Genomic DNA, 18,511 nt, shown 5'->3' with positions numbered 1-18,511 from the left:
GGAAAGGGAAAAGGAGGTCGTGGTCCTGCTGAGGCTCCTTATCCCATTCACGGCCAAGGCTGAGTCTCAGCTACATCAGGTTCCCTACCCCTTCCTCTCTCACCATCTCCTTCCCAGAAAGACCACCTTATCAAATACGGCAAACCACCATTCAGCTGGCATTACAGAAAAACGATCCTTGCTGGAATCTCTCAACAAACTCTACGACAGTCTTCTTTTTAAAACAGCCCTGCATACGGACACGGCCCCTCCCCCCACCGAATCAGAGATCTGTGCAATGCATAGGAGACCCTGCTCTGCTCCAGGGAAAGTAGTAAGTTAAATTATAGATGGTCTTACCAAAAAGTCAGGATAGAAAGATACCAAAAACCACAGCTGGTTAGAAATAATATTTATTATTCCCTTCCCCCATGTACAGATCACTTTTCAGAAAGAGGAAGATATTATCCATGTGTTCATCGGTAACAGTTTGTAGAAAATAAACGTAATTCCTATCTTGTCAACAATATAGTTCTATCATTTTTTTAAAAACAATAGCCATTTTATTTTTCCATGTTAGTTCAAGAATAGCTTCAAGTTTTATGTTTCAGATCAAATCAAGACAATCTTTGTTTCTAGGTAATTTCCTGACAGAGCCCCTCCCCCCCAGCCCCTAAAAAATTCTATATCCTAAGTGATAAACTCTTCTTGTACATTCAGCAAACTTTATATTGGAAAAGGATAACTGAGACAGGTACTTACTCTCGTGCACAGTAATAAATCTAGCTGAGCTTCTACACCTTGCTTTGCAATGATGTTTACATAAAATAAATCATATCTTATCAAGTTACAATGGTAATTTCTTGAAATGTAGTTACGAAAGCTATACACTTAATCCACTGAAATTTCCTTCTAATTTCTGAATCTGTAATTAAACCATCGCCATAAGGAAAAGCTTCATCCCAAGACGATGTTCCCCCCCTTCTCCTCAGCTATTTCTCCCTAAAGGCTTGAACCCTCTCTCAGATCATGTAAAGAGATACATTAAAAGCACAGGAAAAAATGTTTTAGCTCGCTGACATAATGCCCTTAAGTTTGCTGACATAATGCCCATATGTTAACTTTAAAATGTAAAATCAGAGTTAAAGCGTCACTTAATTCATACAGTACATTGTTCATTAATCAACAGTGTCCCACCAACTCAGAAGTTCCCTAAACTGGTCGTCTTCTCCGCATTTAGTAGGTTTATAACCAATGACTCAATCAAAGAATGTGCTTGTAATAGGCTGCTGGTTTAATTCTAGAATTAGAAGTTTCCATCTTGGGCTATTTTCAAATACAGAAATGCTACAAGTGGCATATGAACTATTAATTTTGTTTCCCATTACCTACAGGAAGAATTTGTTCAAATAAAATTTTACAAGACAAAATGCAAATCTCTATACCTATATATAGATGTATACATGTATATATTGAACCTAACTAAAGTTTTATAAGCAATACTAACATAGTTCTGGTTACACATTCCTAAAGACTTAGTAACTGTTTTAAAGATATATGTTATAAAGAGGCTTATGCAAAAGGCAAAAATTAAGAAACAACATGATCCTTGAGGTTTTCAGTATTACTTCAAAAAAGCTGTTTCTATTCCCCATATAAGAAAACTGTGCATTTATCTTAGAAAAAAAAATTATAAAAAGATAATGGTATCATGTGAAGAGTTCACAAAAACTACACTATATATCCCATAAAAGTCATACCTATTTAAGGTAAATCACGATTATGGTTTATATTGTATTACAGACATCACCATCACCTTTCCTCTTTAATAATGAGAGGGTTTAACTCTGTTTTAACTTAACTAGTGCCACAGAAATTCAAGTCCCAGTAGCAACAAGTTAAACAAGGTTATTACAAAATAAGGCATTCTGCTCACATGTCATTAAAGTAACAGGCTGAGTATAGTAAAATGGGATCTTTTCGTTTTTGTAATTTTATACCATCCAAAAATTATATAGAAGGCAATTTTACCCCAAAACCCAATTAATTGCTATCTTCCAGGGCAACAGAAAAACATACATAAAATCCTCAACTTTTGGCAATTTTCTCCAACTGCCATAAAGAGGCTGATCTTATCTATTTAATAAAGCCCAGTATCAGAAATGCGGATGAAATGTCTCTGACTATGCCATTTCTAAGCCTGCAGGTCACACACTAAACGATTTTTCAAATTATACATTAAATCTAATTTGACAAAATCCCTGTAGTGTTATTTAGGGGAAAAAAAACCCCAAGTGGATTCAGAACACACTTGCACACCCACACTCACACACACAGGCACACATCAACATATTGAACAGTTTTCTTAAACATTGGTTGGTTCTCCAGAAAGACTCCAAATATTTGTCATCAAGCTACAGCATGTGTGTAAGGGGCAGCAATGCAACTTTCTTAGCACAAAGTAAGAATCTGAATGAACTTTTAAACAACTAGTACCTGAACCAAAGATTTTGCCAAAGATGAACTCTGAAATACATGTTTTTTGAAATCTGGACCCAACTGCCTGTTGCACTTGTACATTAAGTGTTGCTTAGATAAACAAAAATAGAGCATAAATTCATTACTCTACTATCTAAAGATTTAAAGCAATGGTTATGTCATCAACAGGTAAAATGCACCTAATGTGGGTCTTTTGACACCTCTTGCTTTAAGTTTATTGTATGATAAAGTTCTTCACAGTTTAAAATATTGTGAAGAAATATATTTATATATAACTATATTCACATAGATATTATGTACACATACTATGTATTTAATGTACCCATAAACTTTGAATATGTGTGTGCCAGAAGGATAACCCACACATACGCAGGAACCCTGAATAATAGATCGGTGTGGACTGTGAAATGATTTCTCAGAAATGCATAGAAATAAAAAGAGTATTATTATGAATAATTATAATAACAAAACTTTTACCGTATTTACATAGTGCCTATCTCCCAGGAGGTAAATATGCTTTCTAGACATTCGTCAGCATCTCTGTGAGGCGGGGCATTGGGAACACGATCAAGTCTCATTTTCCACAACCAGCGAGCCTGTCCAGGACCACGCACTTTCACGGTGGCAGAATGGAGCACAGACAAGGAGGTTTCCTAACTTGCAAAGTCTCCAAACACCAGATCAAACAGTCTTGGGGTGAAATCAAGTTTCCATCTTACAAGAGAACTTCCACCACAAAGGATTAATTTTTAAGTCCTCATATACTTGTGATTGTGCATTATATTTGTACCACAGGGAGATCAAAATGGTTTTTGGTTTTGGCAGATGAAAAAGTCTAACATTCAGTGTGACTATAATTCAGTGTAACTTCTCCAGTTTAAGTGCAACACCGCTGACTGGTCTACCGGGGAATTGCGGTCAATGTCTAAGCATGGCTGAAGAAATCTCAAACAGCTGCTGCCTGGTTACAGAGGCGGCCTGCAGTCTCACGTTGTCATAGAGGTCTCTCCTACCTCCACGTATGGTACACATGTAAATAAGCATTTCCGCACAAAATATACAGTCAGCATGAATCAGTCCATGTTTAAATAAACCAAGGCCTTAGGGGTGAACTTTAAAGGCCAAGAGCTCCTCGGAGTGCATGTTGTTTAAAGATCGAAGATCTGGCAACTTTAGAAGAAGTTTTGTAAAAATAGAGGCCTCGTTTGGATGGTTTTTCATTATTAAGGTCCTTAGGGCGCGGATGAGCGTTTCCTGCAAAGCCTCCACAGAGTTGACGTTTTCTATCCCGGATCGATCTGAGGGAGAGTGAGGAAGAGAGCGAGATGGAGGAGAGGACATGTTATTAACATTAAATACAAATATAATCCGTGCTGTCGGTCTCATCAATGAATTCAAAACAAGGTTTTACACATTGGAACAGAGGCAAAAGATAACTGACAGAGTTTTTTAAATCCCAATGGCAAATTTTTGTAGCTATTTATTATAAAAATATATATCGCATAGTTCATTTGATAAATCAAAGTTCTTTATAGTGATTAGGTATCTACTCACAAAAATCTAGAAGTTCTGATTTTTAAAATTAGATGCTATCTAATTTCAACTGCTTCTGATTGGCAAAACCAAATGGGTCATGTGGTTTAGCAGTGTATTTTCATCTCATGTGGAACATACCACACTGGCACGTCACCGTAGGTGGCAGGCACCTGGGACCCACGAGTGGATCCCTCTTCCCTTGGGTGGGCCAGACTCACTCACTACTAAGGAATGAAACACTGTAGAAAAAGCGGTGGCTTCCACCTTAGGCAAGCTCTCACTCGCTTGCCCTGAGGAAAGCCGGACGCCATGTGAAATGCCCTGTGAAGTGGCCTGAGTGCGAGGGAATTGAGGGTGGTCCCCAGCCGCCAGCCAGCCAGGAACTGAGGTGCTCAGTCTAACGACTGCAGGGAATGACTCCTGCCAACCACCACGTGAATAAGCCTGGAAGCGGATCCTGCCCTAGTGGAGCCTTCATGTGAGACCACAGCCTGCCCACAGCTCGACTGCAACCTCCTAAGAAACCCTGAGCCAGAGGCACCCATATCCTAACCCTCAGAGATAATAAACGTATGCATTTTTAAGCCACTGAGTTTTCGGGTAATTTGTCATGCAGTAGTAGATAACTAACATAGTATGCAAATTTATTACCTAGTTATATTAACTTGCATTCACTTTTACTTAGCATACTGTGTTTATTAAACTCATCATACAAAAATGTTAATAAATTAGTGATTTAGCATAAACCAGCAATAAAGGAAAGTATCCTTAAATGAGCCGAACTTATGTTGTTGGCCATGGACTTTTTTCATCAGCGTGGGTCATTTCTTCCCTTTACAATAGGACACCGTAGTGCACAAGAAATATTCAATGGCTCCAAATATAGGGGGCTGTAATTAACAAGAAAAGGACTTCTCCAAAGAAGCAAAATTCTCTGGCCATTTACACCCTTTTTTCATTTTTTTTACAAGGAAATCAAGGAGGTCTTACATTATAACTGATAGCTGAAAAACGTTACTTGCAATGCAAACACTCAGAACAAGGATTAAAATTTAATAGTAAAGAGGGGGAAAGTCTGACTAACTTAAATGCAGGAAAAAATGATGAAAATAGTTTTATATTACATTTAATAAAATTTGGATTATGACTACAACTGTGTGCTAATTCTTACAGGAAAAGAGACAAATTGAATGTTGACTCCAGGCTGGGGGGGCGGAGGGAGTCATGATTTATCACACAAAATTGTGAGATGGACAAAAGATCTCTGCCCATACAATCATAAGGGTCATCTCTGCAAACCTACTTAAAGCTTTCAATCATGCTTCCAAGACTCTCCTTGCCTTTAATGTTCAAGTAATTGTTTTCTTTAACAGCCTTGCAATTTACTAATTCATTCACCAAACACTTATTCTGTGATGGGTGCTAGGGAATTAGCAGTGAACATAACAAACAAACCAAAATTCCTTCCTTTAGAGAGCTCATATTTGGGCCGAAGAAAGTTTACATGGTATCATCAGTAATTTACAACAACTGGGAAAAAATGACGGTGATCCCCACAAACAATATAATCTAGATGGCAAAGAAAGAAACAGACAGGAAGTGGGAGAGGACATTTGAGTTAGTATTATATGTGGTTGGTCCTCCAGTGAATATGTTGTGTTTCAGTGACCTATGCTTATGTAGTCAACCCCCTTCGGGGAAACAGATGCCTATACTGTACCTAAAAATGTTAATCATATTAAATTTTTCTAAAACCATGCTTTCATGATTTGAAGGCCAGAGGACCTAACTACAAATCTAGCTGGATCATAAAACAACGATCCTCTAGAAACTGCAACACTAGAAGGCAGACTGAAATGGAAATTCACCTTCCAAAGGATGCCCTAAGTGCTATACTACCACCTGCAGAATTTAATTCATGATACGGCTTTCTACTTCCTTAATTAGCTCCCAAGCTTGTCCTCCTCACCAACCGTGCTCCTGATGCATATTCACTTCCCACACGATGCAAGTTAAGTTCCTTCAACGAAGCCTCCATGAGGACAACTGAAACCTACATCCAGGAGAGCTCTGGTCTCACACCCACAGGCCAGTCTCTCATCTTCAACTGGAAGTGACTGCGGCCATTACACACAACCTGAAAAAGAGTTTACCTTCCAGGTGTAATTCCTCTTCTCTCCATGGTATCAAAAGTCTTCCAATCTCACAGGCAAATAAATACCATGCTTGAGACTGCTCTCTCCCTTAGCAGCTACAGCTATTCTGTTAACAAGCGGCAGAGTGGGAAGGCTCCTGAAGCTAGACTAACAGGAGTTCAAATGCCTGATCAGCCCATTATGAAAAACGTGACCTTGGGCAAATTATTCAAGCCCCCTGTTCCTCAAATTCCTTGCCTGTCGTAACTGAGGATAACATGTCCTAGCTCACATCCAAGGTCTGCTGTGAATACAAAATTATATAATGAGATCATTAACTAGCATTTCCTCGGACAACCACCACCAGAAGAGAACAAGAACCAGAAGGCAAGTGTAGATTCCAAGAAAAACAAAAGCTATTTTGAATATAAAGCAAACTACAATGTTGCTTAATTCTAAACAGTTAACAGAGAACATAAATAAATAACCCATTTGTTATCTGACCCTGGAACATGCCCTTCAGGAAGGGCAGGCTTAGGGGAGAGTCTATGTTGCCTGTTACCCTTTCAGTCCCACCGTGTGAACACTAAGAGCACTAGTCACGTGATCACACTACTACGAATGCTGATGTTTGACTGTTCAATGTTTAGAATCAACTGATAAATAAAGCATGGGAAATAGCCACATTTATAGAACAGAACGTAAATATTTTCATTCTTGACAACGCAGAAGAAATGTTAGCGCAGAAGAAGCCAGGATGTGGAGAAAGGAGGGCCCTGTGTCCCTGGATGGTGAGAATATTCTATCTAAACTATCTGAGAGGTTATGAAAGAGTGAGTGAGCACTGACTGTGAGCATGTTAAATTTATAAATAAAACCAATAAAGTAGCACAAGAAATAAAACATAAAAATTGAGGGGGAAAAGTGAGAGGGAACTTTTTTTTTTAATTTATTTATTTTAAATTTATTTTTGGCTGCATTGGGTCTTTGCTGCGTGCGGGCTTTCTCTAGTTGCGGCGAGCGGGGACTACTCTGCGTTGCGGTGCATGGGCTTCCCATTGCGGTGGCTTCTCTTGTTGTGGAGCATGGGCTCTAGGCACATAGGCTTCAATAGTTGTGGCACAGGGGCCCTAGAGCAGAGCGCAGGCTCAGTAGCTGTGGCACGTGGGCTCAGTAGTTGTGGCTCACGGGCTCTAGAGCGCAGGCTCAGTAGTTGTGGCGCACGGGCTTAGCTGCTCCGCGGCATGTGGGATCTTCCCGGCCCAGGGCTCAAACCTGTGCCCCCTGCATTGGCAGGCGGATTCTTAACCACTGCGCCACCAGGGAAAGCCCCAAGAGGGAACGTTTATTTATCAGTTACATGTGCTAAATAAAAAGAGGTACAAGCATAGTATTTAGAGTTGGGTCAGCAACCATCAGAACAACTAAAAAGAAAGATGGTTAGAAATCTAGTTCTCTGAAGGACAGGCTAGGAATAGAAGAAGGAAGGCTTTCCATTTTATACCCTTCTATAGTTATGGAATTTTATTTTCCTGCTTTAAAGACAACAATAGTTCTTTTTAAGTGACAGAGCTTTAAATTCGACATTTTAAAATGCATGCATACTGTGTTGCCTGTGTATCTTCATATATAAACACAACACAAACAAGAATGCCTTACCATCTTTTACAGTCAGTTTCTCCCCTTTGGTACCATCTATCAATAAGCAGGCAAATGGACAAATGGATGGATGGGTGAATGGAGAGAGGCAGACCCCTAATGCTAACAGTGGTCTTTCTTGGTAGTGATATTATCATCTTTATTTTCATCTTAATGTTTTCTAATTTCTCAAAGAACCCATATTATTCTTAGGATCAGATAACAAAAGAAGGCTTTTTCGAAATTAAAATTTGAAACATAAAAATCACGTTCCTGGTGGAAAACACAACTGAAGTAGCACGGTGCCGGCAGAGAGCTCCCCTTTACCCCTTGGCCTTCTTTTCTTCCCCTGAACTTCCTCGGGGACACAGTCCCTCCTTCCCCCCTCCTCTGCCACAGCCTATTTCAGGAGAGTTCACTCCACTGCCTCATTCCTGGAGGTATTTCAACAGCCTCTCGACCTGACTCTCCAGCTCTGATGACTCACCTGTCTAATCCACCCAGGACAGAAACGCAGAAGTAAGGTTAAAGCGTGGCTTTGTTCATGCCAGACCATTCCCCTACTTAGGAAGTTACACTGACTTCCCACTGCCCCGTATTCCAGGTGAAGCTCTTCTGTTCAGCTCGCCAGCTGTCACTCTATAACCTGGTGCTCCCCTCACCCCGAGCCTTCTGCCCCCTCCTCCTCGACGAGCACCCCAGGCTTTGGCCCCGCCCCATGCCATCCCTCGCCTCTGGCTGGGAAAACCTAATACCCCATCCTCCCCACAAAGCCTTCTCAGATGACCTCATCTTCCTTCCTGAACTCCTACCTACCTCAGTCGGAACCAAGCAGTTTAGTAACACAAAGCTTTCTGTGTTGGTTCCGTCTCTCCAAATGGAACACAAAGCCGGTGTCTTAATGCTTGTTCTGTCTCCCCCGAGCACCTGGCACTTAAGGCATATTCATCAGATAAAGAAGTTACCGAGTATGGATTACCTTTATTTCACAATTAAAGATTTAGTAATCTGATGACAACTCAAACCATTACTAATTACTCATGAAGAGACTGCGAAATGGTAGGTAAGTGCAAGAAGCATTACAAGGTTACTAAGAAACCAGGCATCCCTCACTGACACAGTCCATCCAAACTACTCCCATAAGTGCATTTTTAGCTACCCAGGTAGAGCTGATCAGAAAAGGTAGCCAAATAATGCCTGCAAATGGCGTAAGTTTTTTATACCACTGACGTGCAACAGGCCCTTTAAGATATACAAAGAGCTTCCTCTCCTTAAGGATCGCTGACGTAAGAGTTACTGACTTACAGTCCAGCCACATAACCAGGGGCCACAACTTATACTTTACAACCCTCACAGTGTTCAGCACAAGGTCTTTTACACAGTAGGAAGCAAATGGGAAACTTAAAGCAAGTAATATCAAAATACTGCCTAGGGCTTCCCTGGTGGCACAGTGGTTGAGGGTCCGCCTGCCGATGCAGGGGACACGGGTTCGTGCCCTGGTCCAGGAGGATCCCACATGCCGCGGCGGAGCGGCTGGGCCCGTGAGCCATGGCCTCTAGGCCTGCGCGTCCGGAGCCTGTGCTCCGCAGCGGGAGAGGCCACAGCAGTGAGAGGCCCGCGTACCAAAAAAAAAAAAAAAAAAACTGTCTAATTCTCAACAAATGGTTTAAAATAAAGTTAGCGATACCTAAAAATGGCTGGCACTTTCTTACATGTCCCCAAGAAAGTCACCGGCTCAATTTCCAATTTGCTATGGGGAATAATCTCTGCCTTACTAAGTACCGTCTGAGTTGAAATACTTTGGTCAGAAATAACTGCAATACAATGCAAGGTGGCAGGGAAATTGGGAAACACCATCAATGACTCATATAAATAAACATTAAATGATAGGATTCAACAACCTTGGAGGCTCCCATGGTACAATCCCTTCCTTTCACAGCATAAGGAAACCGAGACTCAAAGAGAGAAAATTACTTACCAAGTCACACAGAAAGTTCAGTAGCAAAGCTGGGTGAGAGCCTACAACTCATAATTCTCTGATTTTTGTAACAAAACACAGTAATACATCTTGATACTTGTAACATTTTCAAGTAACCCACATAATATTTTAACCAAAACTTAGATTCATATTATAACCATCTACCTAGAAATACACAATGTTCCAAAAAATAAATCCATGAAATAACACTTTAGACTCATAAAAAATTATGAACAAAAGCTAAAGACTAAGAGTGGTATATGTGAGGCCCAGATCTAAACATCCTTTTATCCCTATACAGCACTTGTGACTTTTACTGCCATGATTAAAAAAAAAAAATTTAATTATGCAAAAATAACAGATTCATAGTTTAGCATATTTCCTAAGGCCTTCTCCCCTCTACATAGCTTGCCAGAACCTAGCCGACTGCCACCTTCTCCCCACTTGGTCACTATATTCCAGGTGTCACACAACTGTCGAGCAGCTTCCTTACCTGCAGAAACCAGGACAACTGCTGTGAACAGACTCATCTCTTCATCACTGAGTTGGAGGGCATTTAGCTTCTCACTAAATTCAAACATAGAGTTTAGCAGATCCCCTGCTCCCATTGAGTGTAAATCATCCACACTATACTTCTTTCCACTTAAAAAGGTGACAGTACGTTCCTTTGCGTCAAATAATGATGCAAACCGTACCATTAAAACCTGGAAAAAGAAAAAGACTTAAATGTATCTGGAGAAGTTCAATAGTAATACTAAAAAATAACTCAGTATTCAAGTCAGTTAAGAGACATCCTACACATAAAAGAAGAGTTGTAGAAGAAAAAGTGAGTTTATTTTTACCCAGAACCATTTGCTTAAGACAAAATCTCCACCAAAGCGATAAATACTCTAGGAAGAGCATCAAAAAAATTCCAGCCACCAGGGGCAAAATACTCAAGTCCTGTGATACTCTGAAACTATTAATAAAGATTCTGAAATGTAAATTCAAAATTAAAGCAGGCAAAAAAAAGCCCAAAACCCGAAATTAAAGCAGGCAATAATGCCAAGAAATTTGAAACTGGGCCTTGGCCAAAGGCATTTAGCAAACTCTTTAAGCTACCAAGTGTATCATATGGTCTCTAAGCCCTAAGTAAAAAGAGCAGTATTTCAATGCAACAACACTTGGAAACACACAAACACCAAATGCAACCAAGGCAAATGCAGCAGACGAACTCTAATCATAGTCTATTTTAAGAAAGCACAACCCAAAGAGACAATACACAAAGAAAACTATGGTAGCAGGTGCTCCAGACATCAAGGTATAATGGAAATCCAGACCAAACCAGTCAACAACTGCTAACCTGCAGACCAAACCAGTCAACAACTGCTAACCTGCAGCACTCCCTCCACTATAGTAAACGGTAACATCTAGGTCACATATTCCTCTCATAACCAGAGGAACACTGAACAAACACCTGCCCTTTGCAATGCTCCCAAGCAAAGACTTGTTTTACCCAAGACAACCCAAAAGAGAGAGAGCCTTCTAAGATGGTGCTAGCGCTACAACACAGCAATCCTCAGACAAATCACAAGGTGAAAAGAACACAAGTCCTGGAGTGAGAGATTTGTGTTCTAGTCCTGACTATGTTATGAATTTACTGGTAACCCAGGAAAGAAAAGTTCTGCACCTCTCTAGGCCGTAGTTATCTAACCTCAAAACTGGGTGAATTGAACTTGATCTCTGACATCCCTTCTGACTTTAAACCTTAAGTCTAATATTTTCCTTTGAACTGAAAACCCTAACCTATAGGTGTTTCTTTGGAATTCTATCACAGCTATTTTATTTACAAAAACATCTTCTCTGTTCTAGCTCAGGTGCCCCAAAGAATAGAACCGAAGGCAAGGGTTTATATGGGATGTGCACTGGCACATGTGAAAACAACAGGAGTTAAGAAAAAGGAAATGAGATGGAAAGGAAAGAGAGTCAGTATCAGAGGACATACTGCTAAGCTGGACACCACCTGACATCAAGAACAACTGAGAGCCCGATCCCGTGGGACCCTCCGGGGAAGTGAAGATCTTCCCCCAGCTCCCTTTCCCTGCTGATCAAAGACTGGGCCCACCGGCGTCAATGTCCCACCCACCCCCTGCCTTTCAGGATAATGCCTACGTGAGTGCTGAGCGAGTGCTGAGACTTCTCCCACCTCAGCAGCAGCAGGGAAGCCCCGGGGCAGACAGGTGAGAGGTCCCTAAGCAAGCACAGCGAGAGGCTCTGTCTGCATCCTCCTCAAATTGGCAACACGGGCTGCCCCAGGCCCAGGCAGAAGGCACCACAGCAGAGAAAGTGGAGTAGCAAAAGCAGCCAAGGATCCTGGAGTGAGGCGAGGCCATGAAGATCCACAGTGGTACGTAAGAGATGTCTGAAACGACTCCCAAATACCCTACCACCTCCTAGGAGACAAAAACCACCGTCTGTCTACCCTTCGTGTCCAGTACTGAACATGGTAAACGCTGGGTTAGGCTATCAGGAGGTGTCTAACTCGGGGAACCCACCAAGTCCACACCTGAAGGCGATTCTAGAACTTGGAGTTCATGTGCTGCAAATACAGTCCATTTGTATTTAAAGTCCTAAGTAACTCGGCCTTTACCTTGTCTTTTCCCAAGATCCTGAGATGGTCATTCTTTTGTTGGTATTTTCAGCCTCTGGACTATAAACAGTTGTTGAGAAAAGGATCAAAGTAAAATACTACCTTCGACTTCCCTGTGGCACAGTGGTTAAGAACCTGCCTGCCAATGCAGGGGACAAGGGTTCGAGCCCTGGTCCGGGAAGACCCCGCATGCCACGGGGCAACTAAGCCCGTGCGCCACAACTATTGAGCCTGCGCTCTAGAGCCCGCGTGCCACAACTACTGAAGCCCGCGTGCCACAACAACTGAAGCCCGCGCACCTAGAGCCTGTGCTCCACAAGAGAAGCCACCGCAATGAGAAGCCTGCTCACTGCAACTAGAGAAAGCCCACGTATAGCAACCAAGACCCAACACAGCCAAAATAAATAAATTCGTTTAAAAAAAATAATAATAAAATAAAATAAAATACTACCTTGCCCTGTATCAATATTCAGGATAAATAAAACCTACCTCGAAAGTCCCAGCCTTTAAAAGGTTGACCTGGTCATGTTGAGAGAGATCTCTGAAGCCGGGAATACGCTTTGCAAACTCCACCACTTCCTTCACTGCTGGGGTGAAGCTCATCGAAAATTCTTCCCAGATTTCATGCCCCGATTTATGAGGATCCACATACGGAGACTTATTCATTGGACAAACCTAATACGCATAAAACAGAAGAACTACTGAATTGTGAGAGGTGGTAAAGAAATTTCAAAGGTAGCATATCAATCAATGGAAACCCCATGAATATACCCTCTGACACCAGTAAAATCTACTAATATTAGCACTCTCTCCATTTGCTACTTGCCTTGTGACAGAGAGCCTCAGAGCAACCTAACTTAAACAGCAGTTAACTTATCATAAAAGAGGTAGCCTAAGCAAAAAGTACATCTATCACAAGCTAGTTCAAAACCTGTTGCAGAGGTTTGACAGATTATTTTGTAATATTGCTGCCATCTTGCACTGGGTTTTATGGTTTTCAATCAAATTCATACGTATTCATTCACTTGATTCTCAACCCTACTATGTAGTCATGGCAGACATTATAACTACCATTTCTTAGAGAAGGAAATGGGACTTTATGAGGTTTAGTGATTTATCCAAATACAGCTAGAAGTCACAGGCCTAGAGTCCAACCCCACACTTAGTATTTCAAAACTCACCTTTTTCTAAATAGGCACAATTACACTGTTGTAATTTCAAACAGGAAAAGACAGTGAGATGCCTCACTTTTTTAAAAAAGGTCACTGACCACTTATTTCATATACACTGGTGTGACCACTGGCCTCCACTTGTTCAATTAGGACACAATGACTGGACATACAAGATGGACCTTCTAAATAAGAATTGGAGAGGAAAAAAATAGGAAGCCAAAGAAGGTATTAGGACACTACAAAGATTATGAAACATACACTGTATACTCTATTAGTAAAATCAGCCTTTAAATTTTCATTAAATCCATAGGAGATCGAGTAATGGGACGATTCTATAACCATGGAGAATATCACAGATCAGAACCTAAATGCTTACACGTTTTTTCCCTCCTTAACAGAGCCACTAAGCCTAAAAAAATATGAGGCTACCTTCCAGATCCATGGAATCAAATACTTGTAAGTGACCCCAAAAAATCTAACATTAGGACTGGGGTAGAGTCAACTATCTTGAAATGAAAAAAGAGGATTTTAATTACCTGGCTGTAGAAAATACCAAGCACTATCAAAGGATCTCATTGTGCAAACTGGAAGTGCAGTGCTACTGCTGTTTTAGATGAAATTGGGGCTGAATATAAACAATGTACTTTCATGCAGACTATTGTATTTGATGAAAACACTTAAATGATATGAGTGACATTAACTCATTCCATGGGATGAAGTCGGAGAAAATCCTTAGAAACCAGCGAATTATATTAAACTATGCCTAAATTTTCAAACAACAAAACATCCATGTTCTATATCCAAAGACCTTTTTGCATCATAATGGTTAAAGAAAACACTTTCCTTCTAAATCAAGGAATTACTGACCATGGCAAGCTAAAAGATCAGCCCTCTGAGAAAATCCCAAAGCTAGGAAGGCAATGCTTAACCAGAACGCTTCAAGTTTGAAAAGGATTTCTAAGAATTAGGACCGATTCTTCATGAACCATATTTTACATAAAATCCTAATCCCAATCATAGTACCAATCAAATAACACGCCTGTACCTAGCTCTGTATGAAATCAGCTCATTCAACAAATGATGTTTATTAAAAATATTTGACCTAAAGTACTACGCAAAATTGATTCTGTAAATCTCAGGTTTTCTGACACCCCCGCCCCTGTCCTCTGAATAAAAGAAAGCCTTCAAAGCTTTCCTTGATACAAAGTGAGCAAAAGAAGTGATTTCACTATACCAGATGCATTCTCCCTCCAGTGTTGCACAGGTAACTATTCTCGTTCTCATTCTGAGAACATCCATCTATGGAAACTCTATCACATACTCTCTGAGTATAAGCATTGGAGAAGTTCACACAATGTCCATTTGTAATACAAATGGCATGCCCATTGGCGTAATGCATTACGTTCCTCCCTTTGTACTGTCCACCGAGGTGCTGCTGGCTCTCACTACAAGGAAAGTGGCTGCTAAGCCCACTGCCACAACGGTCATGATTCAAATTATATTGCTCCATGTTCTTAGGAATCCGTTCTCTCTGCGGCTGCACGGTCTCTGCCGAGTTTTCTCGCTGCTCCTGATTATACATAAAGGTATCCTTGTGCGCTCTGGTTACCATGCCAATCACTTCTTCCTTTGCAAAATCTGAAGAGGGAGAAGAGCTTTTGATGTTTTCTTGCTCCAGCTGGGGCTTGGGTCGCAGCTGTTCCTGGGCTGGTAAAGCTGTCTGTTCATGATGTTCTACTAATTGGTCGTTCTGTAGATGACCACTGAACTGGCTGTTCATCATGGTCTTCATGGCACTCTGCATCTCAATTAGCATCCTCTGTTTTTCACGCTTAGGAATACGACCAAACCGAACAGCTATTGAAGAAAAAGATATTTAACATCTACATTCTAAATAAGACCCGTTTATACAAAATAACACAAAACTGGCTCTGATAGCTATGGCTTCTGGTCATATGAGTAAAGAACATCCATTTGTGTCTGGCCCAAATTATCCTAAACTTGCTGGCTATGTTTTTCTGGTACCACAGGAAGTGGGAGCAGGAAGACAATTTTTCGTTTTTCTCTCAAAATAAAGCTCAGAAGATCTCTAGGGTATTTTATAAACAAAGCCTAAGAAAGAAATTTGAAATTAACTGATGGAAATCAGTTTGCAGCAGACCAGCATTCCTATACAGCACCTTACTAAGAAAGCTGAAGGCTCTGTTCTCAAGAAGGCACACGTGATTCAGCTACCCACATCCACCAACGCTGATGGAACCCACAGGCACAATCACTCCCTGAATGACCTTTGTCCGTTCATTTCTGTAACCTTATTCTCAAGACCCAACTATGAAGGGATCTCCTTTTCCAACTTCTTAAAAGAGAAAATGTTTAAAAAAGAAAAGAAAAGAAAAGAAAAATCACAGTCAATAGAAATGTAGTTATTGGAAAATAAACTTGCTGGATTTCAATTAAAATCAATGAAACAAAAATAAAATCATTCATCCTGCACTACCTTAGAGACTAGTCTTAGAATGAGTCCTGTTTCCAACGTTCATATCCCTGAGGGGAAAAAGCTTCTTTCCACCTAAAATTTATACAGAGATAACAAAAATTAAATATCCACCCAGCAAGAAAGCCTCACTAATCTAACTGCAGCCTCTGACACTGTCATGACCACAGACGAACAATTTTATCATGGTGCACACTCTACCTCTGCTCCCTCCTGTACAACTGATGGCCATTTCTACTCTTTCTGGGGAAATCACAATATCCACCAACTTTGGATTAGTATTTCTAGTGCTATAAAAAAATTTTTCAAGCAACTGAAAATACAAAACATCAATTGCTGAAACCTGTCATTCGAGAACCTCATTACAATACTATATTTCTGCGTCAGTAAGATACTAGAGTAATCTAAAGGACTGCTTAAATGACCCTTCCCTAGATAAATACAAGGTTCATTCTTAGCAATTCTTAATTAACTCTACGAAGCCAATCCCTCTGAAAACCTCATACTCCTCTATTATGTTACTTAGAACACAATGAGACTATCCAAAAATGATTTCCCAAGAACAACGGACGGAAGAGTCACATCTTCCAGGGACGTCATCCATAAATAATACTAAAGGTCCTGCGAATCACCACAACCTTTATTTTCCACGGGAGTGGATCATGCCAGAAATGAGCAACCACCTCCACTCCAGACCCTGATGTCTCTTTCAATTCTGCATCTCCTTTCAAAGTATTCAGAATCAGTGCCCGAAAAGCACTGTGTCATATCAGGACTGAGAAGTGATAGAGCTGATTCACGTAGGGAGGAATGGGTTGCTCAGGACTGCTAAGAGATCAGGGAAAAAAGCCAAGGACTCCTATATCAAGAAAAAGTAAATCTCTTTTTTTGTTTTTTTTTTTTTAGGAAAAAGAAAAAGTACTCAAATTGCATAGGGAAAAAATGGGTCTTTTCACAGGCAAGCAACAAAAAAAGAAGAGAGCCAAAAGCTGTTTCTGGGGTGATGATGCTAGAATTTTGACTTGAATGAATTTGGCATCCTACAAGGCATCAAAATGTGTTTTCTAAAATCTGTTTCACCCTGAGCACAAGGGGGCCATTGGTAATCGGCTTATAGCTCCGGTTTATGCTGAGAAATAAGGGCCAAGCTCCACGCGCTTTAAGGAGAGCACTCTTTAAACTGGGGACGTACCATCTCTCGACATTCCAACAGACAGACACTTTTTGAAACGACACTGCTGACATCTGTTCCTATTCATTCTCATTATAGAGCAGTTTTCATTCTTCAGGCACTTCTTGTACTGAATGTTTTGCTGAATGCTTCTCCGGAAAAAAACCCTAAAGAACAAAGGAAGACGTAGCCATCCATTTAAAAACATCCAGATGAACTCCCTGTAAGCGTCCTCCCACACCTAACCAGCCAGGACACTGCTAGCCACCAGGAAGAAACTCTGGCTTAGAGCTGAGGGAAGCAGATACTGACACACAGAGTTTAACTGGGTTCTTACCGACATCAGCAAGCACCTGTGCCTACTAGCCAAGCAGAGCCCTTCTTCCATGCTTCCCGCTGGAGAATCTCAGTACCGCCGAAGACCCCTGCCCACCCAACCCCCGTCCTACACTTTACCCTGTTACCAGCCCTGCCTGCCGGCATGCCCTCCAGCTCATGCTTTAATCACATACAAATTCCAAAACCCTTGAAACATGAATGACATTTTCAACAAGCTGACAGAGAAATGTGTTCCATACCGTAACTTCCTCACTAGAACTAAGCATTACGTTGGTAGAACTCGGTCTTTCCTGGATTATTACCTGCCTGACACCAGCAAGGCCTACTTATATGTGCCAGATGTTCCTGGCTACTTGTCCGCAGCAGGAAAGTGTCACATCACATAGCCACAGACCAACTAAGGATCCAGGAAAGACAGTTCCCAGCTAGATGGCTACACAGAACTGCCTTCATTACACGATTTAAGTTCATGCTCTGTGAGTGGTCTTCAAAGATCTCCAGCTTAATGGTTCCCCTGACTTTTTCAGCAAATCAAAATTACCAAAATTATTTTAAACTGTACTTCCCTTGACTATCATAACTAACCACATATTTGATGAATCTATATTAGTAATTATGGGATACAACATTTTTATACTTTGTTACTGCAATACTATACTTGGACACTGTAATATCTGAGCTAGACACATCTTTAAGAGCAATTACGTGTGGTATTTATCAGGAATACACAACTAGGTTCATGTGCTTGTCCTTTTGTTTCTCTAGCTATAAAGTGAGACTAATGCCTGTCCCACATTATTTCATATTTTTGTAGAAAAAAAAGAACTATTTTATAGAATTTTAAAACAGTGGAAAAGTGCTACATCTGTACAAAATACTGAGTAGCCTTGTGAAGTGATCGAGCCATTAAGAGCTACAAAATTCACAATTCATTCAGAGCC

The 18,511-nt window shown here is 40.7% G+C and overlaps 1 protein-coding gene across 1 annotated transcript in view; it reads right to left on the bottom strand.

Moving 5' to 3' along the window:
- Positions 1–376: 376 nt before the first annotated feature.
- Positions 377–18,511, bottom strand: part of NR1D2 (nuclear receptor subfamily 1 group D member 2) — a 26,447-nt gene continuing 8,312 nt past the window's right edge. Inside the window, exons 4-8 of the mRNA XM_060298654.1 lie at positions 17,253–17,398; positions 14,801–15,423; positions 12,884–13,069; positions 10,259–10,469; positions 377–3,776 (exon numbers count right to left, since the gene is read on the bottom strand). Coding sequence (XP_060154637.1) covers positions 3,580–3,776; positions 10,259–10,469; positions 12,884–13,069; positions 14,801–15,423; positions 17,253–17,398 — 1,363 coding nt within the window. The 3' untranslated portion in view covers positions 377–3,579. The remainder of the gene's footprint in view (positions 3,777–10,258; positions 10,470–12,883; positions 13,070–14,800; positions 15,424–17,252; positions 17,399–18,511) is intronic.

The sequence above is a fragment of the Globicephala melas genome, chromosome 4, assembly GCF_963455315.2.
Source record: "Globicephala melas chromosome 4, mGloMel1.2, whole genome shotgun sequence".
In the NCBI taxonomy this organism is placed as follows: domain Eukaryota; kingdom Metazoa; phylum Chordata; class Mammalia; order Artiodactyla; family Delphinidae; genus Globicephala; species Globicephala melas.
Note: the sequence above shows the minus strand (reverse complement) of the source record. Positions and strands in the feature narration are given on the sequence as shown.